At 42.7% G+C, this 27,917-nt stretch overlaps 1 protein-coding gene across 1 annotated transcript; it reads left to right on the top strand.

Moving 5' to 3' along the window:
• Window position 1: 1 nt before the first annotated feature.
• On the top strand, window positions 2–27,167 carry LOC128099489 (transient receptor potential cation channel subfamily V member 5). The gene is made up of 15 exons (XM_052721436.1): window positions 2–111; window positions 3,580–3,677; window positions 3,817–3,939; window positions 4,468–4,605; window positions 4,921–5,019; window positions 5,197–5,369; window positions 5,512–5,658; window positions 7,844–8,056; window positions 19,117–19,203; window positions 19,299–19,375; window positions 20,207–20,372; window positions 20,565–20,631; window positions 22,304–22,572; window positions 26,095–26,201; window positions 26,870–27,167. The coding sequence occupies exons 1-15, from the start codon at window positions 2–4 to the stop codon at window positions 27,165–27,167; spliced, it is 2,172 nt and encodes a 723-aa protein (XP_052577396.1).
• The last annotated feature ends 750 nt before the right edge of the window (window positions 27,168–27,917 follow it).

Here is a 27,917-nt window from a genome sequence, read left to right as displayed (position 1 = left end):
CATGGGGGCAAAAAGGCCTTGGATCCAACTCCAGAAACTTCTCAGCTGGTGGGTCAGAGAACAAGACTGGGATCAGCACTTGGATCAGCTTCACATGCTACAACAGAAGAGGTAGGCTCCTGAGGGTACCCAACCACCATAGATTCTTGAGTCCTTTGGTACACAGCCTGTTCCCCTGAGAAAGCACTCAAACTCAGTGTCAGACCCTTGCCTATTATTTACCCCTTCCAGGCTAGCTGGCATAATACTCCAGCTAGCCCATGGTAGTGGCAATAGAAAATATGGCATTATATATATATAGAGAGAGAGATCTTGAATATGGATGCAAAAGCTGAAGAAGACAGAAGGATTGGTGGGGAAGCCAAGCAAGAGAAGGTTGCTAGGAGCAGGTTTTGTGGGGAAGAAATCAAATCTTACAGGTTTTGAAGTAGCCTTTGTTTAGAGGAATTGATGACAGAATGATGAAGGAGTTGTCATCAGGAAGAATGAAAGCTGATTGTCTGGGAGAGGGGGAGGAAGGGTTTATTTGTGTTATGCCTGGAGGTGGCCAGCCGAGCAAGGCATCTCAGGTGAGATTGGTGTGCTGAGTTCAATTCTACCTTTTAATGTGTCAGGCTTGCCAGAGATCAGGGAGATAACTGAAGGCCCTTAGTCCAGGGTTGCTGATCCATCTCCAGATAGATCATTCCAGGAATGAGCTCCGAGGTCCAGAAGTAGGAAAAGCTGTCCAGCAAGGGACCAGAGATCCTCCCTCAGGTGAGCTTCTGCATTGGTATTTGTGGGATTTGCTTCCCCTTAAGAGCTGGCTAGAACACGGAATGAGCTGACAAAGAATGCCTGCCAGCACTTCAGAAGAGCCTCATGCTTGGCTCAGTGTCCAGTTTGCCCCGTCTTGAAAGTTTTGATGATCGTGAACATGGAGTCTTGCATTTACCTTTCTTACCGAGTCCTTCCACAGGTACTCTGCTTATGTACAGAGCTTCTCGCTAAGTTGTGCAATGGGAACTTTGGCTTCTCTGTTCCTTGAACTAGAGTGAGACTAGGGAAATCTTTGAGTTCATTTGACTTCTGGACCTTTCCTCAGGAAAGGTGCAGTGGGATCAAGGGTTAGGATGGACAGAGCTTTCTTTATACAGCAGCCTTGAGACAAAGGGTAAACTCAGGAATCCACCTAGACACTCTGGGCTGGTCAGGGCCACAAGGCTCAACTGGGACCAAGAACTTAGGTGAGCTAGGGTAGGGTCTGACCTCTGGCTCTGTAAGTCTCTCCTTATAGAGCATTATGCAGGATAAAACGATTCTTTAACTATGAAGTTCCTTTTTCCTGGAGACACTAGAAAAGAAGAATCAGGGACTGAGAGACATCAAGGAGAAATAGCCAGCAGTCTGTCTCCCCTGCTTTCCCTACGACCCCCCGTCCCGAATTGCCCAACCCATGTTTTCCTCTAGAGCCTAAAATATGTTGTCTAGGAAGATTGGGATCAGCCGGCTTTATCTCCTATTCCATGTATATTCAGGCAAAGTCAAAAGCAAAGATTAGCCTAGGGGCATTTGTGGGACCATCTCAGGCAGCTGAGAATTGCACTGCTCATTCCTCTTTGGGTGAAAACAAAATATCCAGAGTCTTAGGTCTAAGGTTTAAGTACAGAAGGAAGGCATGGCCTATGGGCACCCCAAACACTCTATTCCCAGCTGAGAATCCCACTGCTCATTCCTCTTTGAGTGAAAACAAGGATCCAGAGTCTCAGGTCTAAGGTTTAAGTACAGGAGGAAGGCATGGCCTATGGGCACCCCCAACACTCTATTCCCAGCTGAGAAGTGCATTTAAATAACCCAAAGTAGTGGTGAGAACATGAGTGGGGACCGACGCAGGAATCCAGAGCTCAGCTTTCAACAGCCATTAAATCTAGGTGAAGGATTTCCCAGAATTTGAAAGGTCTAAGGCTAGTCCAAGTCCTTCAGTGTCTGGTCACCAAACTCCCCTTGGCTACGGAGAGTAGGTCTAGCTGGCCTGGGAACCTGGGGGACTGACAGAAATGTCCCCTTGTCTGCCTTTCAGGCTCCTGACATACTTATGTGGCTTAGATGAAGTTCACTAGGCCTGCCTGGGGTCCTTTTTAAATTTTCTACAAGGATACTTTGAAATCCACTGCAGGCCCCAGACTCTCCTTCCTCAGGAACTGTCCCTTATGTTTTACTTATAATTAATTTATTAATTATTTTTATTTAGTATGTTTTTCATTAAAATGTAATCACTTCACTCTTTCTCTTCCCTCTCCTCCCTCCAGCCTTTCTCAAGTCACCCTCCCCTCAAATTAATGGCCTCTTTTTCTTTGATTATTATTGTTTTACACACACACACACACACACACAAGCACACACATATTTGCAAAAATACGAATACAGCTTGCTGAGTACACTTTCATTGTTTGTGTGTAAATGATTTCAGGTTAACCAGGTTGTATTAAACAAATATTTGTGGAGCTTATCTCTGGGACAGGCTGCTTCTTCCTCTCAGCAGTCATTAATTGCCCATAGTTCTTTGTCTAGGGATAAGGCTCTGATATTTTTCTCTACTCCAAGTTAACGTGTCTATTGAGACTGCAACTGTTGAGGTCTCGTTAGACAGCCATTTGTCGGAGACACAGTCTCACAGCAGACTTTCTGGTCCTCTGGTTCTTACAATCTGTTGTCTTCTCTTCTGCTATGGTTCTGAGCAGGAGTTGTGTTGAAGATGTATTCATTGGGCTTGTATCCCTATGTTCTGCTGACCTGTGCATCGTGTCCAGTTGTGGTTTTCTGTGACAGTCTCTATTTGCTGTAAGAAAAGTCTTCTTTAACGAGAGTTGACAGCTATACTTACCTGTGGGTGTAAGGATAAGTATTAGAAAGTTGTTAAGAATTATTCTGGTCTAGCAAAATGGTGGTAGTAGGTTTTCTTCTAAGATCCATGATCTCATGAGCCCTATGTAGCTGCCTATGTTTCTAGTACCAGACATGACTTCCTTCCTGTTCATTGGAACTTAAGTTTAATTAGACAGTTTCTGGTTACTGAAAGATAGGCATGTCACAATTACACCTTTAGGGATATCTTGCCATGCTGGTCAATGTTGCTGTTCATAGATGTCACAGCTGGATAGGACTATTGACTGCTTTTGTCCCTTGGCAGCTTGCATGATACCTTCTGGTACTAGGGAAGATTAGACCATAGCAGGAGGCTTTCAGGTTAAACCCAGCTTGAATAATCTGAGAGCTGTGTCCTAAGTCCAATATCTTCAACAACATGAAGAACTGTCCTGTTTATTTATCAACTTCAGCTAAGATGTAGGCCACATACAAGTCTTCACTTTCTGGGAGGAATTGAAGTTAGAGGAACCACAACGAAAGTCAGAGCAGCCTGGAAATAAGCTCTTACCCTATTGTCCTCTCATCCCTGGAGTCCAACAAAGAACTCCAGAGTGACAAAGTTGATTTCTGTACACTGTGAGAGTTGTGACCATATAAGGGAATGGCTCTGCCTCCTCTGATCATGGCTTCTCTGTGATGGTCCATAATGGACTTCTACTTATCTTCCTCCAGTATTAGGGAGTCTCCACTACTCAGAGCAGCCAAGGAAAATGATCTGTGTACACTTAAGAAACTTCAGCTTGACCAGAACTGTGACTTTCGACAAAGAGGTAAGATCAGGAGTAGAGGGATAGAGGTGGCTTTGGAAAGGGCTGCCTGGAGAGGCTGCTGAGGTGCTTCTGGGGCCAAGAGCCTCTTTCCTGAGAGAGATTGGCAAGTGTTTGGTATTCTTGCCTTGTTTCATTCCAGGAGCCCTCGGGGAGACAGCGCTTCATGTAGCAGCCCTCTATGACAACCTGGATGCTGCTGTAATGCTGATGGAGGCTGCTCCATACCTGGTCACAGAGTCCACATTGTGTGAGCCATTTGTAGGTGAGGAGGCTTCACAACAATTCAAAGCTGAAACAGATGTAGGTGGGTGGTCTACCATTTCTAAAATGTACCTGTGTAGGATGGGCTCAGGGAAGTTGTGGAGGTTCCTCATGAGTTGGGATAAATACAAGATCCTAGATCTTTGCTTTTAGCCTCCATGGCTCCCTCTTAGTCTTTTCATCTTTCTCTTTAGTTTTCTTAGAATCCCTCAGGCCATTAACTCCATAGTTCATAGTTCTCTCTCTCTCTCTCTCTCTCTCTCTCTCTCTCTCTCTCTCTCTCTCTCTCTCTCTCTCCTCCCCCCATTCTCCCTGCAACACTAGACTGATTATATGTATAGCAACCCCTCAATAAATGAAGGATAGAGACACTGATCCAGGAGGCTGAGGGATTAACTGTCCTTGGTCCCTGACTCCTCTGTAGTCTACAACAGAAGTATGTGTGACAAGCTCTCAGGGAACTTCTGTAAAAGGCTCTGGTGTGTTGTGCCCTAGACAGAACTGTGACTCACAGCTCTCTCTGGGCCAGGTCAGACTGCACTACATATCGCAGTCATGAACCAGAATGTGAACTTGGTCCGAGTCCTGCTTGCCAGAGGGGCCAGTGTCTCCGCCAGAGCTACAGGCTCCGCCTTCCACCGCAGTCCCCACAACCTCATCTACTATGGTGAGTTCCAGGGCCAGGCTCAGAGAAAGGGCAGGTGGAGAGCTGGGCTGGGCAAAGGGAGGGGAGGCTAAAGAAGAGCCTTTCCTTGGTTCCATCTTTTGAGAAGGTGGGAGGGGCAGTCCTTCTAGGTCTTACAACCAGAGGCCAACTCCCTCCACAACACTTTGCGGCATTGTTGCCTTGGGTTTCGCTGGGCAAGTGATCCCAAGCCACAAGCTGAGATAGGGAAGGAGGAGGCAATTGTTGGGGTGGAGGGCAAAAGTCCCTCTCTTCTGATCCTGCTGTCTCCTGTCACATATCTCTTTGTGTCCACAGGAGAGCACCCTTTGTCCTTTGCTGCCTGTGTGGGCAGCGAGGAGATTGTTAGGCTGCTCATTGAACATGGAGCTGACATCCGGGCCCAGGACTCCCTGGGTAAGATGGGAATGAGAGAAAGTACTGGATGCTGTGTGTGTGTGTGTGTGTGTGTGTGTGTGTGTGTGTGTGTGTGACAGAGAGAGAGAGAGAGAGAGAGAGAGAGAGAGAGAGAAAGAACACTGGGATGGGGAGTGAGTCATCAGGGAACCTGATGGCAACCTCTGTCTTCCCCAGGAAACACAGTACTGCACATACTCATCTTGCAGCCCAACAAAACCTTTGCCTGCCAGATGTACAACCTGTTACTGTCCTATGATGGGGGAGACCACCTGAAGTCCCTGGAACTTGTGCCCAACAACCAGGGACTCACCCCCTTCAAGCTGGCTGGGGTGGAAGGCAACACTGTGGTGAGACCCACGCCCTAAGGTGTCTTTAATGACCTTTCCCTTCCTACCCCATCACTAGCATGGGTAACTGACATGGTCCATAGGTGTTCTCTAGACCATCTGCTAAGACACTCACTATTCAAATCTTTGCTTGCTCCACCAGATGTTTCAACACCTGATGCAGAAACGGAAGCATATCCAGTGGTCCTGTGGGCCACTAACATCTTCCCTCTATGACATCACAGAGATTGATTCCTGGGGCGAGGAGTTGTCCTTCCTGGAGCTTGTGGTTTCCTCCAAGAAGAAAGAGGTATAGATGTCATACAGGTCCAGAACCTTCATGTGAGAAGCACATGTTGAGGCATTGCTTGCTTTTCCATCTGCTGAGACACTCTGATCCCAAGATACTTCACACTTTACAATAGATAGGGAACCGTCTGTAGGAGAAAATAGCTTCCATAGGTACAAACATCATCCAACATTCATCTTCTGAGACCACTTTCCCCCTGTTGGACTCTACTCTCTCTGCTTATTTATCTTATTTTAACCTTTCGGATGAAGAATTTTCTAGCTTGTACTTCCCTTTCCTCTCTCCCTCCCTCCCTTCCTCCCATCCAGCATTTAGTGTATTAAGTACCTGCTTTGTCCCAGACAATACACAAGGGACCGAAGGGACAGAGAGGGGCAAAAGTACGTATCTTTTCAGCCAATTTCTTCAGTTTGGATTTGATGTTCTCATAAATTGCAGTAGAGTTTGATTTGTTCCATGATGGCGGGGGGCGGGGCACACTGTGCACAGGGACCGCAAAATGGAGGTGGGAGCCATTCGGCATGTATGTGATGAAATACATCTATAGCAGGAAAGAGGAGAGGAGGCAATGGACGAGACAATGAGGCAGCTGAAAAACTGGGAAGAGGCAGATTCAAAATAAAACAGGAGGGATGAGCCATAGGCAGGAATTTTTTTTTTTTTACCTTTGAGGGTGGAGAGAGGAAGAGTTTCTAGACATGCTTGACAACCCAGAGCAGGAAGTTGAAAGAGCCCTCAGAGAGGAAGTGTACCGTCCCCCTGGGGCCTCTAGGGGGAGTTATGTGTCACTGGGAAGAAGAAAACAAACAAGAAGCCCCGGACAAACAACAACAAAATCTTGAGTTTTGCATCAAACTTTCCTGAGATGGAACAACGCAAAGACAGTTGAGACATAGTGGACTGAACAGACTGAAAGGAAGGGTCTAGAGTGGAGAAAAGGCCTCTGTCTTCGGGAACCTACAGATAGTGGTAAAACTGAGTTTCTGTTGACATCTGCTCTATGACAATTTCCTAAGAACCCTTATAGAGACACAAATCATGAAAGGTTATTACAACTAATGAGCAGAAGAAAAAATGAACAGCCCCTTTGTATGGTTCTGGAACAATTCTGAAACACCTAAAGTTTGAGCAGGTTTTCTTAGGACTATAGACCCTCACCGACTGTGAAGATCCTTTGACACCTCCCCCCACTCTTTGATATCAGGTATTAACAGCCTGCATTCTCCTGTGGGCTTCACACAGCCTAGACCAGCTTCTCCTATGGTTTCACACAGCCTGGACCAGCTGCTTTTCCTTAACACCCCCTGTCTTGCTCCTGCTTATATTTCTTGCAGTTGTCACTCTTAGTTTTATCTGAAGAACAAGATTTTTCTGTTTCATGGCAGAAATCGATTCTCTGGTTGGGGGCTCCTTCAACTTCCTGCCCGGATTGTTGAGCATATCTGGAAACTGTCTTTCTTCTTCCCTCCACCCTCAAGGAAATTGGTTTATTTTTTCTGCCGAAGCCTTTCTGCTTTACTTGGCATTTGCCTCTTCCTGGTTTTTCAGATGCTTCATCCCACCCATGATCTTCTCTCGTTTGCACCTTGCTGTTTGCTTCTCTCCAAGCACCATCCCATCTGGCTTTAACTATTGCCACATCCTACCGTCGTCTTCTGCTTTTTGCCAGTCTAACCATACTTCTAATGCAAATTGGACCAATGCTTGGAATTCCCAATTGCTTTCTATTACATTTAGAAAAAAATCAAACTCCCTACTGTGATGTATGCAGCACATCTGCACAGTGATCTTTGTTATTGTTTATTTCTCCCAAGCAATTTCTATCCACTAATCTCAACAGATGCTCTCCTAGTCCCAAGCACATCTTACCCACAAAAGGGCAGTGGCTTCTCAGGCCTTCTTTTCCTAGTGACTGCTGCTATTTGTGGGATGGTCTTGCCTACCTGTCCCTTCAGTCACCTGGCCACTAGTCATCTATTATAGCCTCACTGTTGCTGTACGCATTGTGTTCACTGCTGTAAACACTTTCTCCATAGCACTAGTGCAAAACCTAGCATATGATGGAAATTGCTAGTTGCGTGTCAAAGAGATGAGTGACCGGCTGATGCCCTGTCATCTGGAAGGCCGTTCAAAACTCAGCGCTGCTCACCGTGTTGTTCATTCTGCCCTGTACTCTTTCTGACAGGCTCGCCAAATTCTAGAACAGACCCCAGTGAAAGAGCTGGTGAGCCTGAAGTGGAAGAAGTATGGGCAGCCTTACTTCTGCCTCCTGGGTGCTCTGTACATCTTTTACATGATCTGCTTCACCACATGCTGTGTCTACCGCCCGCTCAAGTTCCGTGACACCAACCGAACACATTCTCGAGATAACACCATCATGGAACAGAAAACACTACAGGTAATTCTTCTACAGCAGGATGACAGGGAATGGTGGCATGGGGTGATGGTGTTAGAGACCATATGTATGCTTCCCAAAAAAAGACACTGTCCACGGGCCCAGGAAGTTGCCAGCACCTTGTCACTAATGTCGGAATTAGACAGGAGATAGGGGCCACAGATGGAGCCTCATCAGTAAAAGTGTTTGTCCAAGGAGCCACAAATTTTCTCACAAAAAAAAAACTTTTCTAATAAGTGTTTGGTGTTACCAACTTTACACATTTGTGCAATTCCATGTAATTTACCAAGGAGTTCCACTTCATAGTGGGTTGTCTAGATCTCTGTTGGAGACTCTGTAGAAAGATGCTCAGAAGGGACAGCAGTTGAGTACAAATCACCTATACAGCACTTGCCATTCTATGGTGTCATGAAGAGGTCTGAGGAGGTAAAGATAGAAAAAACAAAGGTGTGGAATAGATTAAAAATGATGCCAAATAGAGAAAACTCTCCTTTTGTTGTAACAAAATGCATAGATTCTGATGAGTAGCTTTGGACAGATGTGGTCAACCAGTAGAATACCATTTGGGTGGTTTATTTATGAAACCCTGAAATTTTTGTCCTGGTATCTTAAAACAGTCTGCAAAGGATAAAGAGATCGGACAAAAGGAAAAAAGAAAAGAAAGAATTGTGCAAGCTGAGTAAGAGCTGGATGCTGGAGATTATGGTCTACACCAGTGATTCTTGGTAGAATGACGCTTTCACAGGGGTCACATATCAGCAGATATCTTGAATATCAAATCTCTACATTACAATTCATAACAGTAGCAAAATTACAGTTATTAAGTAGCAACAAAATAATTTTATGATTGGGGGGTCACCACAATATGAGGAACTGTATTAAAGGGTCACAGCATTAGGAAAGTTGAGGACCACTGGTCTGTACAGAGACCATATGAAGAGTTTAGCCCAGGTAAGAAAAGGAGTGATTTTGTCCCAAAGAGAAGATAAATTTCATGTAATCAAGAAGCAAAACATTGAATTTGTTGGGTTAGATAAAAGTAATACACAAACAGGGACAAGAACCCCAAACCAAGTGAAGACACTCTAGCTTTCTTATTTCTATTTTTTTTATATTTTCTCTTTTTCTATATCATCTACTTATCTCTTTTTTATGTATATACACAATACACACATATGTATAGACACATACATATATATGGAGAGACAAATTTGTGTTTGTATATATACAGAGCATATGATATATAAAATAAATGAGTTACATTTACGGTCTTACTATATATATATGTACTACGTATCATATATATGATACATGTATAATTAATTTGATTTTAATATGCTGTATTATTCAACTGTAAAACTCATTCTGAGAGAGAAGAGAGGAGAGGAGAGAAAGAGTGATAGACAGAGAATAGATCAGAGAGAGAGGGAGAGGGAGGAAGAGTGGACGATGCAGGAAGAGTGGAGGAGGGAGGAGAGAGATTATTTTATCACAAAGCACAAAGTAAATGATGATACTGCCAGAATATCAGAGCTAGATACAGGTTCTCAGAGGAACATTTTTCCCTTGCCTCCATCTGGCCATGAAAGTTCTGATGAAATAGAAACAAAGAGACATTTAGGAAAAGAGAGTGACACTAATGGTAATTAGGAGGTTGAAGCAAGTGACTAGTAATGGAGAAAATATAACCATGAACAAACAGAGTAGATAGGCTTTCCCATTATCTCTGGCCCTGTGTCCTCCCATGTACTCTTCCCCAACCTTTGTCTCACACTAATACAGAGATTACACACTGGCGATTCACATGAGGTTCCGCCCTACCTACACTTCAGTGATGCTGAGTCATTAAGTACGACTAAGTCTCACATGTCCTTCTCATTGGGGCAGGATGAATTATGCATAAACACATTTCTTTGACTCGGGTAGTCTAAATTATGTTTGAACGATCTCTTTCCTTTGCCTCTGGACTGAAAATAGCACAATTATAGCTAAGTGCCGCAGCCATCCTTCTTTCTTTTCCCTTGTTCCTTCTTCCTTCCTCCTCAACATCTTTACTCTTTTTCTTTTTGCTTAAGTCAGTCATTCTGGACAAAATGGAAGACTTATTAAATATTCTTTTCTTGGCAATGGGGCAAGGAGTAAGAAGGTCAAGGATACAGCAATAAGGGATTTAGATAGCAATTGTACATCAATGAATGGTGCCTACTCTTTGCTGTTAATCTTTAAGCCTTGGCGCAGAGTTTCAAGAATGTTCTGTTTCTAAGTCAATTTGAATAACGTGAGAATTTATCACCATAATTTGGAATATTCTGCTTTCACATTGCACCAAATTCCTTGAACAATATGAAATTCTCTTTTTTCTACTTATGTATTACTTGAAAGCCTCAGAAATACAAAGGTATAAAAATATGCTGTCTAGACTTGAATTCAATTGTTGATCAATTAGTTACCTCAGGGAGCTTTTGCTCAAATACATGAATACTTAATAGTCAATGACGCTAATAGTGCTGGGAACACAGGGCTCTCAGTCACCCTGAGACTACCTTTGTGGATCTTTTAGGGTCTATGGAAACTACTGGGCTTCAAGACCTTAATGAAACATTCTAGCCTCATGTGTGGGATTTTACATAGAGCTAATTTAGTTCCACTAAGATTTGGGGGTGTCAGAATGACCATGTGCTTTATTGTTCAGCCACAGAGTTCAAATAATTGAGAAGTTCAAGGCTTGGCAGCTTGGCTTCTTGGATTTTAATACTAACTGAAATTAAATAGTTGAGTGACTACTAGTCAATCTTGTCACTTTCTAGATCTGTGTATTGTAAACAAGATTACGTGTGACAGGCTTGGGAAGCTAGTAAAAAAACAAGTCCTCGTGCTACAAGCCAGACCTACAACTTCAGAACTTATGAAGTAGAGGCCTGGCCTTGGTCTTTTAAAGAAACTCAAGTGACTAATATTCAGGTAGAATTGAGAACTATCAGATTCCATCCTGGAAGTTTGTTTTTAACTTCCCAGTCACAGGGTCACTTTGGTCTTTAGTGTACTATTCGTCATGAGAGTATTGACTAACACCCATCATTACATCTGGGCATGGTTACAGTTATTTTTGCATGCCCATTTCCTAGCACTCAAGTGGCTTGCTTGATTTTATATGCAGAGTACCATTCTAGCCAGGACTATATAGCAAGATTATCTATCACCCATCTATCCATCTATCTGCCTATCTATCTATCTATCTATCTATCTATCTATCTATCTATCTATCTATCATCTATCTATCATCTGTCTGTCTATCTATCATCTATCTGTCTGTCTGCCTGTCTGTCTGCTTATCTATCTATCTATCTATCTATCTATCTATCTATCTATCTATCTACCTATCCCTTCTGTCTCTTAGAAAAGATTTTGTCAAGTTCCTCTTTGCTGTTGTTTCCTTTTCTTAGAACTACTTAAATACTTCATTCATGAAATAAATAATGCTAAACACTAGTGTGGGTACTAGAAATTCAACAACCATGGTCTGAGCAAAACACAATATTGACAGTATTCTTTCTTAAGAATTTATAGATTGATGTACATTAACCAAACTGGCATATAAATATGTTTGATTAAAAGTTTCTTATCACTAAAATTTTACCCCAAGTAAAAAAAAAAAAGGCACATTGTTAAGATAGCACATAGCAGGAGCCTGGTTCCTTTGTGGGACAGAAAAGGATTATAAAGAATCTTGTGCTCTGAGCTTAGGTCAAAATGAAAAGAGAATTTTGGGCAAGGGGAACACATATACACAGAGCCTAAGGCAGGGAAAGTCTTTTCAGTGTCTGGGAAATAAGACTGATTAAGACACAGAGAACTGAGCAAGGTGCTATAGACGAAGCTGTGAAGGCAGATCTTCCCCAATGTGTACAGGGTGTTTCAGGACATATTTGGGGTTAATCTTCATCTTCAAATGTGCAGGATGCTTGGAATTTTAAATATGAAAATAACTCTGCCAGAGTGCCCTGCTTCTCTCTACACAGGCTAGGTATACCTCAAACTCTTGGCAGTCCTCCTGTCTCAGACTTCTGAGTGCTACAATTATAGCCTTTTCCTACCCCAGCTGGATGTAATGATGAGCATTAATAAAAATCCTCATGCCAAACAGTGTACCAGGATACAAAACAGACTAGAAATGACTAAGAAACTATGGAGATACCAATCAGGTGCCTATTATAGTTTACTAAGCAAGAGAAAATGGTGAATTGGCATAGTGATTTCATAGGGAGGTGGTGAGGAAGAGCTGGCATCAGATTTAATGAAGGTAAAATCATCATTTCTTTGTGATGAATGTGGAGAATGAGGGGGGAGGACAATTTTAGGAATTATACATGGTTTCCTATCTATTTTAAATCATTGATTTGGCATAGTCAATGTGATGATTCCACATGCCCTTCTCTATCTTAAGCTCCAGACAACCCTAGACACATAGCCCTTTGAAAAGCCATCTGATCTCCAATTCTGTACAATCCCTTGTTCAAGGCTTCTAATCAGCTCCCTGAGGAACAAGCATCCCAATTAGAGCCAAGGAAGGAAAGAAGAGAAACAGGTATCCTGGGAGATAAAAATAACTTCTACCAAGTGCTTAGATGTGTACCCTGCACACACTTGTCAAGCTTTGGAGACCCTGTTAAGCTCGCCTGAAGTTTCTGGCAGTAAAGTTGGGATAGAATCATGATGTTACATTTTTCATAAGCTACCGGGTATGGATGATGTGATTTTGGAGATCACTTTTTATACAGCAAAGCATTTTATCATTTAATGTTCCTCTTACTCATAAATAAAATGAGCACCATTGAAACAGTGGTGGCTACAAATCCAAAAGATACTAAGCACTTTGACAGAGACATTTGCTTGGCAAAGGCAGTGTAGGTGTTAGTAGGCTTCAGGTGTCCATCATCTTAGATCTGTGAATTATAACTGCAGAAATAGGCAATTTCTGTCTCCAGAGTCATATGCTATATCGTAGTCTTTTTTCATTGTAGATGCATCACACGAGAAATCAGTGTCTCTAGGCTTTGAACTAGCCCAGGTCCACCACCCTCACCTTTTATATAGAAATACTTGTAAAGGTGAGCACATCCTATCAGATATGGAATAGCTCCCACTCCCAGCTTCTGAGCTACTCTCTGTTTGTTCTCCACTTTTCATAATCATCACTTTGATTTATGTAATTAGCTAGCCTATTAGATATAGAGTAAATCATACTTCTTTGGGAATGGGTAGTTGTTCTTAAACCAACATAGAAATCAGTTTTATTCAGTGTTCCCAGAACACTTGGAAGATGAGAGGGTTATTGATCTCAAAGCCCTCTCTGGAGGTGCTCAGGTACACTACAGGATTTTGTGAAGATGTGTGGAATGCAGGGCAAGAAGACTATATGTTGGGTGGAATTTTTTGTGTTACATGGAGTCTTCATCATCCTGAGTGCCCCTATTCTCTGATCAAACTATTGAAATGGATCTTAATCTTCTGGGGCTAATTTCTGTAGTTCCTTAGACACACATACTGCTGTTTTACAATTTAAATTTCTCAGTGAATTGCACTGTTTCACATAGTTGAAATGCAGAGCTGAAGATGAAAGAAGTTGACCAGAGGTTCTAGGAAGTGGACAAAGGGCAAAGGGAAAGGATGTTGGCCGGCACTTGCTGTGGTGAGCCAAGATTGTGAGTTCTGGGTCAGCCTGAGCTATATAGTGAAATCCTACATTAAATGACAAATTGAAGCATATCAGAACAAAGTAAAACAAATGTAGTGGAGGTAGGGGGCAAAACATTTACAAGAACAACTCACAAAGGAGTGGTCACTGTTACCTAATGACTTCTTGGAAGAGAGAGAAAATTTACCAATCAACCTTCCTGAGAAAATACAGAGACTGGGTGATAAACTCTGAGTGGGTGACATTTCCTGGGAACAGGACCCTACTCTCCTAAGGCCAGCAGCCCTTACTTCAGGATACAAGCCATGGAAACCTATAGGCCTTCTTAAAGAAAAACGATGAGTTGAGTTGACATAAACTGTCCTGGGATCCTACTTTGCCTTTGTGTTGTGGTAAACACTTGCCGATTAACACTTGACAGTCCTGTTCAGGAAGCTCTGCTCAATTTAGAAAATCAGAGAAATCCTCCATTAACTGCCAGTGGGGCCCTTTGTAGGTCTGATGTGGGAGGAGAAAATCAAAAGTATGAACTGGGATTTTCAACCTGTTCCTGTGCTCTGGGACGATCATTACTGTTCATCTTTCTCCACACGGTGTATGTGAAGCCCTTCCAGCTCATTGGTGGCTCAAGCTCTGCTATGCCCTCTCCTGAGCATTTTATCCAGAAAAGTCAGCTCATTAGGACAGCTTGTCAATGGGGTGTGAGGGACAAGGGATCTGGTTACTGACAATTAAGTCCCAGGTTATCACAGCTCCCAGGCTGTTAACAATTGCTAAAATTCTAAGCCATGTGGAAATGCATTAAATTCTGGTTATTTGTGGGAAATACTTATTTTTAGAGGAGTGGAGTGCAGTGTCTTTTATGTTTCAGATGACCTTGAGCAAGGACTCTGGTAGTCTCAGAAGAACCCAGTCAGGTACCATCTTTTCAATTGGTCTGCTTCCAAGTAGATTTCTCTATCCCCATTTACTGATTTAATTCCCTCTTCAGCCTGCAGCTTCCAGGGAACGCTGTTTCTCTGCTGTTTCCACAGCCCCTCTTCCTTCTTGCCTTTCTTGCTAAATGAATACTTTCTCACAATGTTGTAAACTGTGAATAAAAAATAGAAGTAAGATGCTAATGTCCTCAGGGCACTCTAAGAGATGTGGGGAACACAGACACTTCGGTGCCCTAGCTGAGGTCTATAATCAGAGCAGCACCAGGTGCCCACAGGGGACACATCTGAGCTCACTGCAGAAGGGCATTGAAAAAAACCCATACGAATGTTGGCCTGACCTGAATCCTGAAGCACAAGGAAGGGTGAAGTAGACAGATGTGGTGTCAGAGGTTTCTTAAGGGAAGAGTAAATCCTGTTTTAAGGCCTGGTTAACAGGGCACTGTTGGCATGTCATTAGTCCACACACAGCATAAGAACACAAGACAGAGGATAGAGTAGTGAGTTTGGTAAATCATGTTAGTCAATCTAGGATTTACATTTGATTCTTCTCTCGCAATGGACACTTTTAATTAAAAGAACACTTACACACGATTTTGAAAATCAAACAACAGTGCTGGGTGTGACGGCAACCACACCTGGAATTTTAACATCCAGGAGGTAGAGGCAGAAGGACCACTGTGAATTTGAGACTAACCCAGTCTACACAATGTGTTCCTGGCCAGCCAAGGGCTACCATGGTAAGACCTTGTCTCAGAAAACAAAAACAAAAATAACAAACAAAAAGAATCAAATCAAACAAAATAGCAGCTACGTCCTGGCCTGCCACTCTTCCCCATTCATGTCTCATTCCAGGGGGATCAACCAGGTTTTACCCTTTCTCAGAGGATCCCCTGCTTTTAAGTCCGTTTGTTAATCCTGTCCAGACACTATGTAGTGACTTTCTACTCTGGTAAGTATTTAGGGAACATTCTCTCATACCATCTGTGTTTTTAGCCTGAAGGCACTGGACAGCTAGGAAAGGCATGAAAGAGAAGTCATGTGATAATGTTCACATTTCCAAAAGAGTAGTGTTGCTAGAGTTTTCCTGCCTGGCCCACAGTCAGGGCAAATCTCTCTCACCTGCCAGTCCCACAGCCGCTCAGACCCGACCAAGTAAACACAGAGACTTATATTGGTTACAAACTGTGTGGCCGTGGCAGGCTTCTTGCTAACTCTTCTTACAGCTTAGATTAATCCATTTCTATAAATTTATACCTTGCCATGTAGCTCGTGGCTTACCGGCATCTTCATATGCTGTTTCTCATCGTGGCGGCTGGCAGTGTCTCTCTGACTCAGCCTTCCACTTCCCAGCTTTATTCTCCTCCTTGTCCCGCCTACACTTCCTGCCTAGCCAATGGCCAATCAGTGTTTTATTTATTGACTAATCAGCAACACATTTGCCATACAGAACATCCCACAGCAGAGTAGTCTCAAAGCTTGGAGGAGAGTGGAATACAGGGATGCAGGTTGAAGAAGATGATGGACAGCACTGTGTTTGCCTGAAGGCATGAGGTCCTGTGAAATGAAAGAAAACGAGGCATCGAAAGAACAGGGAGGCTGAACAAACAGGAGTTGAGACTGAGTGACTGTGTAGCTTAAACAGTTTACCAAACACAACCTTGATCCCCAGCCTTTTTTTTAAGAACCACAAATCTAAAGAACTATGAATTAGATGCTTAATTTAGGCAGAACATCTGGAGTACAATCCCTAAAGAATAAAATTCTGAAACATAAAAAAGCAAATTCATTATTTGTCTGAGTTTAATTCTAGGGAAGCCTAGGATAGTTAGTTAAGAGTAATGATAGTTAAGAGTAAAGAGTGATGTCTCATCACTTCCTGAGAAATCGGAGATGTATCATTGAAATCTAAGGTCTCTGCATTTTTAAAGCACTACCATTTTCTTAAGGCCATAAAAATAAATGTTCTAAATAAAAAGAATTTCGTCTGTATGAAACTCTTCAATCAAAGGCCAATGCTTTAAGTGCCTAAAACAATTATTATTATGACACATTTCAGAGAGAGAGAGAGAGAGAGAGAGAGAGAGAGAGAGAGAGAGAGAGAATAATAGAGTTTTTTGGAAGACAACAAAACCCCTTTGTTTACTGGTCTTGAAGAACAGGAAGAAGCGGACTCACAGAAGACCCGTATTCTGTAGCCTGATTTAAGGGAGGGGACTCTGGGAAAAGGGCAGCCATATCATGCCTGCAGCTTATAAGCAAAAGTTTGCAGTTTCTGGATGCCTATCTGACTGGTGAATTTGTGCAGGGGAATGTCTCCGTGTAAAGGAATCTGCTGAATGGGAAAAGAAGGGCTGATGGAGTTGGGTGGGGAGCCCCAGCAAGGGAGATCCGGTCACCTGTTTTGCCTACAAGTTTCTTGTTTTTCATTTAAAGCAAGCCCATAGATGCTGTCATTGCTTCATTGGCCTCTAGGAGTGCCTGATCTTCATAGCTCTGTGCCATCTTCTGTCTTGAGCGAAGTGCTCACAACCTCCTGCTCCCTTTCTTTCAAAACAAGGTCTCAGGTTGTCCGTGCTGGACTCAGATTTATTACATAGTCAAACAATGGGCTTGAGCTCCCAACTCTCCCCAATTCACCTCTCCGTTGCTGGAATTTGGCCTTGAACTCACAATCCTTCAGCCTCCACCTCTCGGTTGCTGGGATTACAAGCTTTTACTGCCATTCTTGGTTGGGCATCTCTTCTTAACAGAAACAAGCAAAAGTTGATGGCATTGCCTAGGCCAGTGGTTCTCAAACTGTGGGTCATGACCCCTTTAGGGGATCAAATGACCCTTTCACAGGGGTCACATAAGACCATCCTGTATATCAGATATTTACATTACAATTCATAGCAGTAGCAAAATTACAATGAAAATAATTTTATGGTTGGAGGTCACCACAATACGAGGAATTATATTAAGGGTCACAGCATTAGGAAGGTTAAGAACCACTGGTCTAGACCCATTCACCAAGATACAAAATTTCAAAAGGAAATTTGACAAAATTTGTACAAGAGCAGATTCACTTGTCTAATTTCTGCATTTAAAGTTATTTCTAAAGTTAATGTGTTTATTGTTTATGTGTCCACTTACCCACTGTCTAAAAATGAATTGACGTGGTATGTTGTAAGAGATAGTTGCAATAGACGCAATTGATAGTAAAAGGACATGTTCTGTGAACTGAATTTCAGTGGAGAAGAAAGTGAATTCAAATAGTTGCAAGGGCTGAGGATAAAATAAGCAAACAAACCAAGTTACCAGCAAACAAAGAACTCTGGGGCAGGCCCAACATTGCTTTAACTTGCTCAACTCAGATGTATAATTCCATGCTGAAATTGTCTGTACATGAATTTTCCCCCCAAAAAAAGCAGTCGAAAAACTTTCTTGCATTCATTCAAATGAGGTCATGGATTCTCAGTAGGTAAGGATCATGCATGAAGAATTCCATTATCAAGTCTGCATGCTCTTGAAATAGGATGGCCTTCAACCCACCTTGACCCCAGGAATATCTTGACTTCTCAGGATAATCAGGTTCTTTCCAGAAAACCAAAATCCATATCTAGGCCCATTTCTACCCTACTCTGTATTACCAAATCAGTAAAACTACAATAAATATTTCTAGGGCTTTTTATGGTTTAAAGTACACTCCAAAGGCAACACCTACTGTGACCTTTACACTATCTACAGGAAATAAGCATTAGAGTTTTCCTCTTCCAGATGAGAAGCCTTATGATCAAATGTCTTCAATGCTTCAAGGTCTCATTAGAGCTAGTAAGTTTTGGGCCCATAGTGGCCCTGAATTCTGAGATATGCTTACAATATGTTAAAAGTGAGTGGAAGTCACAGTGAGATTGGAGCAGTTGGATTCGTTCTATGGCAGAGACCACCATCACCATGTCCTAATCTCTCTTACCCTTTTGGCATGCTTTGTTGTTTTGTTTGTTTTCTTCTGTCATTTCATTAAACAAGGTTTCACTATGTAGTCCAAGCTGGTCTTGCGTTTGTGCTCTGTTGTTTTGTCTCAGTCTCTGGATTGCAGGCATGTACCACCGTGCGCAGTATTTTATTTGGTCATTTTGGTGCTTTGAAATGTTGTCTCAGTTGCTCAATACATATGGAAATTGTTACTCACAACATGTACAAAGGAGGTAGCATTGCCACAGACTAGATCAAGTCATTAGCATATAACATTATAAGGAAACCTTGGACACGTAAACTCACGTCCTGGTCCCAGAATTAGCAAGAGTGGAAGTTACAGTGGGGTGACGTTGATAGTGATAAAAAGAGCTTTTCCTTCTCTTGGACACAACTTGACAGCTTTAGACAGTAGGCACCAAAGGTTACAACTCCTCACATTAAGAAATATTTCTTGTTCTGATTTCCTTTTGTAGGAAGCATATGTGACTTACCAGGATGATATCCGGCTGGTGGGGGAGCTGGTGACAGTCATTGGGGCTGTGGCTATTCTACTTCTAGAGGTGAGGAGCAGGGGAGTCTGGGATAAAGCAATCTACCTAGGTCCCCTATTTAACTGCAGTCTATATTTTCTTTTTGCTTTATCATCTTTCCCTAGATCCCAGACATCTTCAGAGTTGGTGCCTCTCGCTACTTTGGACAGACAGTTCTTGGGGGACCATTCCATGTCATCATGTGAGTGTCTTCTTCTTTCAGGCCCTGATTTCACTTACTAGACTCTTATAGGTATACAGTTCCTTTGCTAAGACCTGGATATGACCTGGAGGTGACACTCCAGAGATTTCTGCCCAGTGGATTCGAATTTTTGGATTTATGTTTTATCTGTTAAGACTTAGCCTGAATGGTGGGTAATTCTAAATGGACTGAGCCTGGCTAGCTCAGTCGGTAGAACATGAGACTCTTAATCTCAGGGTCGTGGGTTCGAACCCCATGTTGGGTGCCAAATGTAGATGTATTTCTAAACGGTTTTATTAAATAAGAAACACAGAGCCAAATACAGAGTTAAAAGTCCCAGAGGTCAGTGAGCAGTAGCCAAAAGCTGAGACCACCTTCTTACCACCCATTGCTGCTGGCGTCCTTCCCCTGAGAAAGAGACCTACTTCCTGTGTGTTTGTCTTTTATTGACTTTCTGTTCTGCCTTCTCATTGGTTGTAAACCCAACCACATGACCTCCTCATCACTACCTGTCTATTCAGACCTCCAGGTCTCTATGGTTGGTGTTGAGATTAAAGGCGTGTATCTCCAAGCTGGCTATGTCCTTGAACACACAGACTATGCCTGCCATGTGATTGGATTAAAGGCGTGTGCCACCACTGCCCGGCTTCTGCTATGGCTTGCTATTAGCTCTGACCCCCAGGCAACTTTATTTATTAATATACAAATAAAATCACATTTCAGCATAAATAAAATATCACCATAGGGGCTAGTCAAGTCACTATCATGTTACAGTAGATCCAGAATATTCCCAGCTCATACCTCACTTTTTGCTTTTTGCTCTCACTCCAGCATCACCTATGCCTCCCTTGTGCTGGTGACCATGGTGATGAGGCTTACCAATGTGAATGGGGAGGCGGTGCCCATATCCATGGCCCTGGTGCTGGGCTGGTGTAGTGTCATGTACTTTGCCCGAGGATTCCAGATGCTGGGCCCCTTCACAATCATGATTCAGAAGGTCAGTGCTTTCCCAAACCTCCCTCTGATTAGGATACAGGACCTTCATAAGTGGGGAAAGCCGAAAAGAGGAATGCTATTCAGAGCCGAGTTGGAGGCATCATGGGGACATTCAGATCTGTTAGCAACAGCTGCTCAGAGACAGTGGAGAAAGAGTCACCCCATCTTTCTTCCTCTTCTTTGTTTCCTGTAGATGATTTTTGGAGACCTACTACGCTTCTGCTGGCTGATGGCTATGGTCATCCTAGGATTTGCCTCAGGTAACAGCACTACTTCTAGACTGTTAGAGGCAGATCTTCAGTAAGATGACTCTCGTCTCAGTTCACACTTTCACTTGGTTTTTTCGTTTTCATTTTCTATTGGAAATTGAGTCTAAAAACACACCTTAGTCCATAGAAAGGAACCATCCAGGTTGGCCTGGAAGGTAGAATCAGGAGTTCTGAGCCATCAAGATTCATTTTTGCTAACTGTGCCACAAGCTCCTTAAAGGACTACTGGAGAAAGAGAGACATCGAACACTGAAGAGTTGTAGATACTTTAAATACTATCTTGGCAAATAGGGTCAAGGCCATGTTGAACTCTGCTATGTTTACAGTTCAGAAGAATAAATAGAAGGCATGCAATAGAACAGAAAGTGCCCTCTTTCTATATGTAGTCATTTAAAGTGTGGAGAAAAGGGAAGGATTATAGAAAGGAGGTACATAATGAGAGTTCGGAGAGCCCGAGACATGGCAGAGAATGCAGACAAAGAAGAGCTGTGATGAGAGACCGAGAGAATGGAGACAAGCAGGTGCAATGGGAGTGCCAAGAAGCAGAGAAAGTCCAGCACAGGAAGGAGAAGCCAGCTGAGAAAATTGGGGGAGCACTGGCAGGCACAAAAGAGTTTGCACTCATAGGAAGAAGGCCCAGGTCTGATTCATGAAAAACTTGCAATTCTAACTCAGTCTTCTGTGTCTGTAACTGGTCACCCATTAGAGAAGAGGATGCACAAGAAAAATGATCTCTGAAGAACCCTGCCCCATCATTACAGAACCCTATCACTATCTCTAGAAGTTTCTCTGTTCAATGAGATTCCCCACAAAATGATAGATTAAAAAATATATATACTAGGACCTTAAGTGTGAAAGGATCAAACTGGCAGTCTGCATGGAGTACTCTATCCTGTGAGGCCCGATGCAAGTTCTCTTCCTTCTCCCTACCCTAAATTTGCTTGCCCATAAATTGCTTACCCATATACAGACTGCAATTAAGAGAACAGCAGTTATTTCCTGAAGATGTCCTACATCTCTGATCCCCTAAATGATCACCCTGCCCTTGTGATTTTACTTAAAGAAGCAAGTGTTTCATATAGACTCTTTTGTATGCTCTTGGGACCACCTTGTGACATATTTCAGTACCAGACAGAAAGAAGCCATTTAAAGGGCCCTGTGCTGTTGTAGGGATCCAGAATAGCCTGCCATGTGGTAGGGTGCACACCAGTGAGACAGCTTTTCCATGATGATCAAAGCTCACCTAGAGTGATGGGTGGTTTTCTGGAAGTCTTGAAGATTAAAAAGTGCTCTTCTTTTAGCCTTATCATGTGCTCTGCTCTTCAAAGTCATAGGAGATTCAATACATTCTTTTAATGACTTATCTTTCAAACATTTGGTTTTCCAAAAGGTAACAATCTGTTAGGCAACTTATTGTGCATATGTGCACACATACAATTCTTTGTGATAAACGGCTGAGTGTTATCATTACCCAAAACAGTGAACTTAGTCGGGATTCTTAGGTTTAGCCAGTTCTAAGGTAACTGTATTGTAGACACACAGTCATATGTACTTGTGTATAAGCTGATGGAGATATATAGATCAGAAATAGAACTAATGGTAACTATGTCCATACTTATTGTGACAATTTCATTCCCCATCTGCATCTTCCTGGGCGGAGCAGCCTTCTGTATCATTTTCCAGACAGAGAACCCAGACAGTCTGGGGGAATTCTCCGACTACCCCACAGCACTGTTCAGCACCTTTGAACTTTTCCTCACCAACATCGATGGCCCTGCCAACTACAGCGTGGATCTGCCCTTCATGTACAACCTCACCTATTCTGCTTTCGCCATCATCGCCACCCTGCTCATGCTCAACTTGTTCATTGCCATGATGGGGGACACTCACTGGCGAGTGGCCCAGGAGAGGGATGAGCTCTGGAGAGCACAGGTGAGTCCATTTGTGTTGCTCTTGCCAAGGGGCAGGAACTGAAGGGAAACGTTATGGCAGGATGTGTTCATTGTGAACCACTCTTAGTGGAGTCCCAGGACAGCCCTGTGAGGCTATTGTTTCAGTTATACAAACCTGAAGCATGTGTTGATGGAGTGGAGGGTCTAAGCATGCAGTTGGGGTAGTTACTACAGGTAAAACGTGGATCCGGGAGTCTGAATCCACAGAGAACAAGAATATTTTGTTTTTATATAATGCAGTTTATAAATTTAGAGTTTCTCTTCTATTAGATTCAATAAATCCCTAAATCCCTATTATATCTTTTCTTTGTATCACAATAAGCTAATCAAATACTAGAGTTACGAGCTACGTTCCAAAGACTCATAAGTAATTGAGCTGCTTTCCGGCATAATTATGTATCTGTGTGAGAGTCATTCAGTATATTCTTTAGTCTAATTATGACCTTATTATTTTGTAGATTTGAGTAAGGTTTCAGAGAATAGGAGTTTTCCATATTGGGAAAAGTTTATTATCAGAAGCATCCATACTACAGTGAACTAAACCCTATGTTGCTGTAATTCTACTCTTCAACTTCAGACTTTTCCTCCTATGTATCAGAGAGCACATATCTTTCCACATGAGTACTATATAAATATTTGAATATAACCAATGCTTACCCTTCAGATAATTATATAGTGTGTATGTGGCAATACTCCTCAAAAGCCTGTTATATGCAGGGAAGTGTCTAGGAGCTGGGACACAAACACAGACATCACAGACATAGGAGGTCCTCCAGCTGAAGTGCCAAGCTCTGGAAAAGAGAGATACTAAGTAAATCGCTTCAGAGGAAGCTGAAAACTCATAGAAGCAAAATTGCTGCAGAGAAGTACGCCATGCTAAGAAGAGATGCAACTGAGGAATTAAAGTAGAAAGCTAGGAAATGCTTTTATCAAGGGAGAAATGTTTAAGAGAGACACTAAAGATGGGTAGGACTAGCTAGCTGAAGAGAATAGTGGAGCAGGTACAAGTCAGGGTTTATATCAATGAAGGGTGTGTGACCACAGAGAGAAATAAACCAAACCCAAACAGCTTTTTGTAAGGAGTTGGAGGTGGATGAACTGATCCTCATAACTGGGAAGTTTAAAACATCAAACTAGATTTGGATATCTGTCTAGAATCCAGTCTTTACCTTACACATCCCATCAGTTTCCCTGTTCTACCCATTCAGCCTGACTCTCTCTTCTAAGATAAACCACCCCATGCTGACAGCTTCTAAGAAGCTGAAGGCACCTGAGAGAATAGGGGCAGGGTATACTTTTTTTCACAATTCTATTGGTCCCATTACAGTTGCACCCTCTGATTCTTCTGACATTGTCCAACAATGCAGACTTTAAAAGAATGCCTTTGGGCTGGAGATGTAGCTGCATAGTACCTTGCTTGCCTAGTGTCTTAAGGTTTCTATTGCTGTGAAGAGTTGTGAAGGTTGCCATGACCATAGCAACTCTTATAAAGGAAAAACATTTCACTGGGTTGGCTTACGTTTTCAGAGGTTTACTCCTGTATCATCATGATGCAGCATGGTGGTGTGCGGGCAGACATGGTGCTAGAGAAGGAGCTGAGAGTCTTATATCTTAACCCACAGACAACAGGAAGTGATCTGAATGTTACACTAAGTGACACTTGAGCAAAGGAAACTTAAAAGCCCACCCCCACAGTGACATACTTCTTCCAACAAGGCCATATCTGCTCAAACAAAGCCACATCTCTGAATAATGCCAGTCCCTATGAACTTATAGGGGATGATTACATTCAAACTATTATACCTAGTATGTCCAAGGCTAGGGGTTGAATTCTTTATATCTCAAAAAATAAGATTAAAAGCATGTTTGACCCCAGACAATTCATTCTAAGTTCCATAGGACTCTAACAAAGTTTAGGTGAAAGGCTTATTTTTGAACTTAAGACAAGGTCAAGTGCTGGATAGTGGAGGCCGAAGTGGCAGTAAGAAGGTGAGGTCCCCTCTTCTCCAGTCTGTTAGGAAGAACCAACTAACTGTGCAGCCCCATCTGCTCTAACCAAGTGTCTGAAAGTGGTTAGATCGTAATCTAGAAAAAAAAAAAAAAGATAGGCTCTGTTGCCAGAGTGAAAGGGTCAAGGGAAGGCTAAATGAAGAATAACCATGAGGACTCATTTCAGAGGAAAGAGGGCTAGCTATCCAGGAGAAGAGAACAAAATGATTGGAAGGAAGGTGGGAGAGAACCTGGTACAATGAAGGGACCAAGAGAAGACAAGACAATGAGGGAGCATAGAAAGACGTGTCACAGAGAGCTGGCTATGTTAGGAATTGACAGCTCCTTCATCAATAATCTCCTGTCCCCAACCCATCTGGACTGCACACTCTACTCAAGTCCGTGTGATACTAGAATAGTTCCTGATGTGGTGGGAGCGGTAAAGTCCCAGAAGAGGCTTCTTCTTCTTCTTTTTTTTTTTAAAAAATATTTATTTATTTATTATGCATACAGTGTTCTGCCTGCATGTATGCCTGCAGGCCAGAAGAGGGCACCAGATCTCATTACAGATGGTTGTGAGCCACCATGTGGTTGCTGGGAATTGAACTCAGGACCTCTGGAAGAACAGTCAGTGCTCTTAACCTCTGAGCCATCTCTCCAGCCCCTTCTTATTCTTCTTATGGAAGAAACACTACTTACTGTCAGTAACATATGCAATGGAGTCAGTTTGTCAACCAGATGTACAAGTGGCCACTCTAAACTCACAATCAACCATCACCCTTGGATCTTTGTTACATGAATGAGCTAAATTCCTTAAAAGTAAGGTAACAACACTTCTCATTTTGTTCTGTTAGTTCTTTGTGTTGCTGACTTTAGAGAGGCATTCCGCTTCGGTGAAATCATTTTATATTGCTTTGGTCACTCCACACGTATTACGTATCCCTCCCAGTCTTGTGTCATAGGCACATTTGATAAGCTTGATGTCTGTTTCATCTAGCCAACTAATGAGGTCAGGACAAAGGACAGAACAGGGGACATACTACTAGGAACTTCCTTGCCAAGTACACAGACGTTAATCAAACGTTTTCCTTCTTAAGATATGGATTTTTAATTTGTTAGGAAGTCCCTGAACTGGAGCTACCTTGTTTCGCTTCTGACATCATACAGATTCTATTTGATAATTTTATTTAAGTCAATGCCATTGGTCTGAGCTTTCTTACTGGAGGTAGGAAGGAAATCACATTAGTTTTGAATGACTCACTTTTTGTGAATATGAATAATAATATAGAACTCATTGTTCTATTTAAAAATATCCTCTGTCCTGTTTTGATGAGATAACCAGGTTAGCATGGTTCTGGGGCAACCTTAGATGTGGATGAATGGTGGCTCTTACCACTGGCCTCCAGGGTCTTCCTTGAACAGATTGGTTTTTGTTTCCTTTTTCGGTGGCCTTGGTGTCTCTCTGTCCTTTGTGGCTCTTTCTCAGATCTTTTGCTACCTCATCTCCTTCCAGGTTGTGGCCACCACAGTGATGCTGGAGAGGAAAATGCCTCGTTTCCTATGGCCTCGATCCGGTATCTGTGGTTGCGAGTACGGCCTGGGGGACCGCTGGTTCTTACGGTGAGTGACAGTTTGTACGTGAAACCTGCAGGTGGAATCTCTGAGATGGTGAGCAACCAGGAAATGTCATGGGATTGCATTAGTCTGTTGTTGGGAGAGTGGGGGAGGTGAAGTGTCAGTGGGGGGGTTAGAAAACAATAGCCAGCTGTGTTTACTACAGGGTAGTGGTGTGTGAAATGGTATGCGTACAGACATGTAAATGCTCAGGTGTGGATATGGGTTGTCCATTTTTCTTTTTTTACTTGTGTCTACTCATGTTACTTCCTTATCCTCATTTCCAATATACTTTGGCCTTGACTCTAGCTTCTTCCTTCATGGACAACCCTTATCCCCTGACCTGGCTCTCCTCACCCCTCACTGGTACGCCTTGAATTGGATACTGGAAACCTCATGACACGCAGATCTCTTTATTTTTTTCTCTCATGTTGCCACATACAGCACAGCCTGCATTCCATTACTCTCATAGTTGACTTCCTATTTCTCTCACCTCATTATCAGATGAACTTTCACTCCATTCTCTTCTGGCCCCTCCATTCTAGATGCTCTTCTTGCTTTAGTTCTGGTCCCTCCTTCTATTTCCTAATATCCCATTTCCTCCATGTTCACCTCTGCTTCTCTCTATGACCCACCTTCCTCAGCTATCATGAGTCCTTTCTGTTTCCTCCCAGGGTCGAGTACCACCATGACCAGAATCCTTACCGAGTACTTCGCTATGTGGAAGCTTTCAAATCTTCAGACAAGGAGGAGGTGCAAGAGCAGCTATCTGAGAAACAGCCTTCTGTGACTGAGACTGGGACTTTAGCTAGAGGCTCTGTGGTCCTCCAAACACCTCCTCTGTCTAGGACTACATCCCTAAGCAGCAGTAGCCACCGTGGCTGGGAAATTCTCCGTCGAAATACCCTGGGACATTTGAATCTTGGACTAGACCTTGGTGAGGGGGATGGAGAGGAGATCTACCATTTCTAAAGAGGATCCTGCTACTTTAGAACTAGCCCCCAGTGGGTGGGCCAAGGTGTGGGAAGAGAGAGGGTTAGGGAGGAAGAGGGACAGAAAAAGGGAGACACCTGGTTCTGCAAGAATCTGACTAATAGTTGTGAGTTGTGGGAAGGTAATATATATAAAGAATATAAAATATTCTTTAAGGGGCAATATATCACCCTTTACATTTCAGCATTTGTAGAGATGGGCAGTGGTCATCTATTGTATATACCTTTTGGGTTCCTCTAAGGCTCATATCTTGAGCAACTGAGGACATGAAATGAGGACACTGACATCTTTGATTGACATCTGGACGATCTTTCTTGTGCCTTGAACAGAAGACAGAAAGCAGTAAGCCAGGAGACTTGCCTGATTCCACAATGCTTCATGTGAAAAGAACCAGCATGATGCTAAATTCCTTCCTTTTCTTTACCCTCCTTAGGACTCTCTGCCCAACTAGCAAGCAAATCCCAAGTAGAAAACTACAGCAAGAAAAGTTCCTTTAATTTTTTTCTTATGTCAAAAGTATATATCATAAAAATTGTCATTGTAACTATGTTCACTATAAAGTACATTCAGACTATTGTATAAGCATCACTACTATTCATCTACAAAATTTTTCATCTTCAGACACTGGAACTCCTATCCACTGAATAATACCTCTCCACCATTGCTTCTCTTTAGTCCTCAATAACCATTATTTTATTTCCTGCCTAGGAATTTATTGTAGGCACTTTA

Source organism: Peromyscus californicus, unplaced genomic scaffold (assembly GCF_007827085.1).
Source record: "Peromyscus californicus insignis strain IS unplaced genomic scaffold, ASM782708v3 Scaffold_6__1_contigs__length_162567912, whole genome shotgun sequence".
NCBI classification, from domain to species: Eukaryota; Metazoa; Chordata; class Mammalia; order Rodentia; family Cricetidae; genus Peromyscus; species Peromyscus californicus.
The sequence above is the reverse complement of the archived record's forward strand: the minus strand, read 5'-3'. Positions and strand labels throughout refer to the sequence as shown.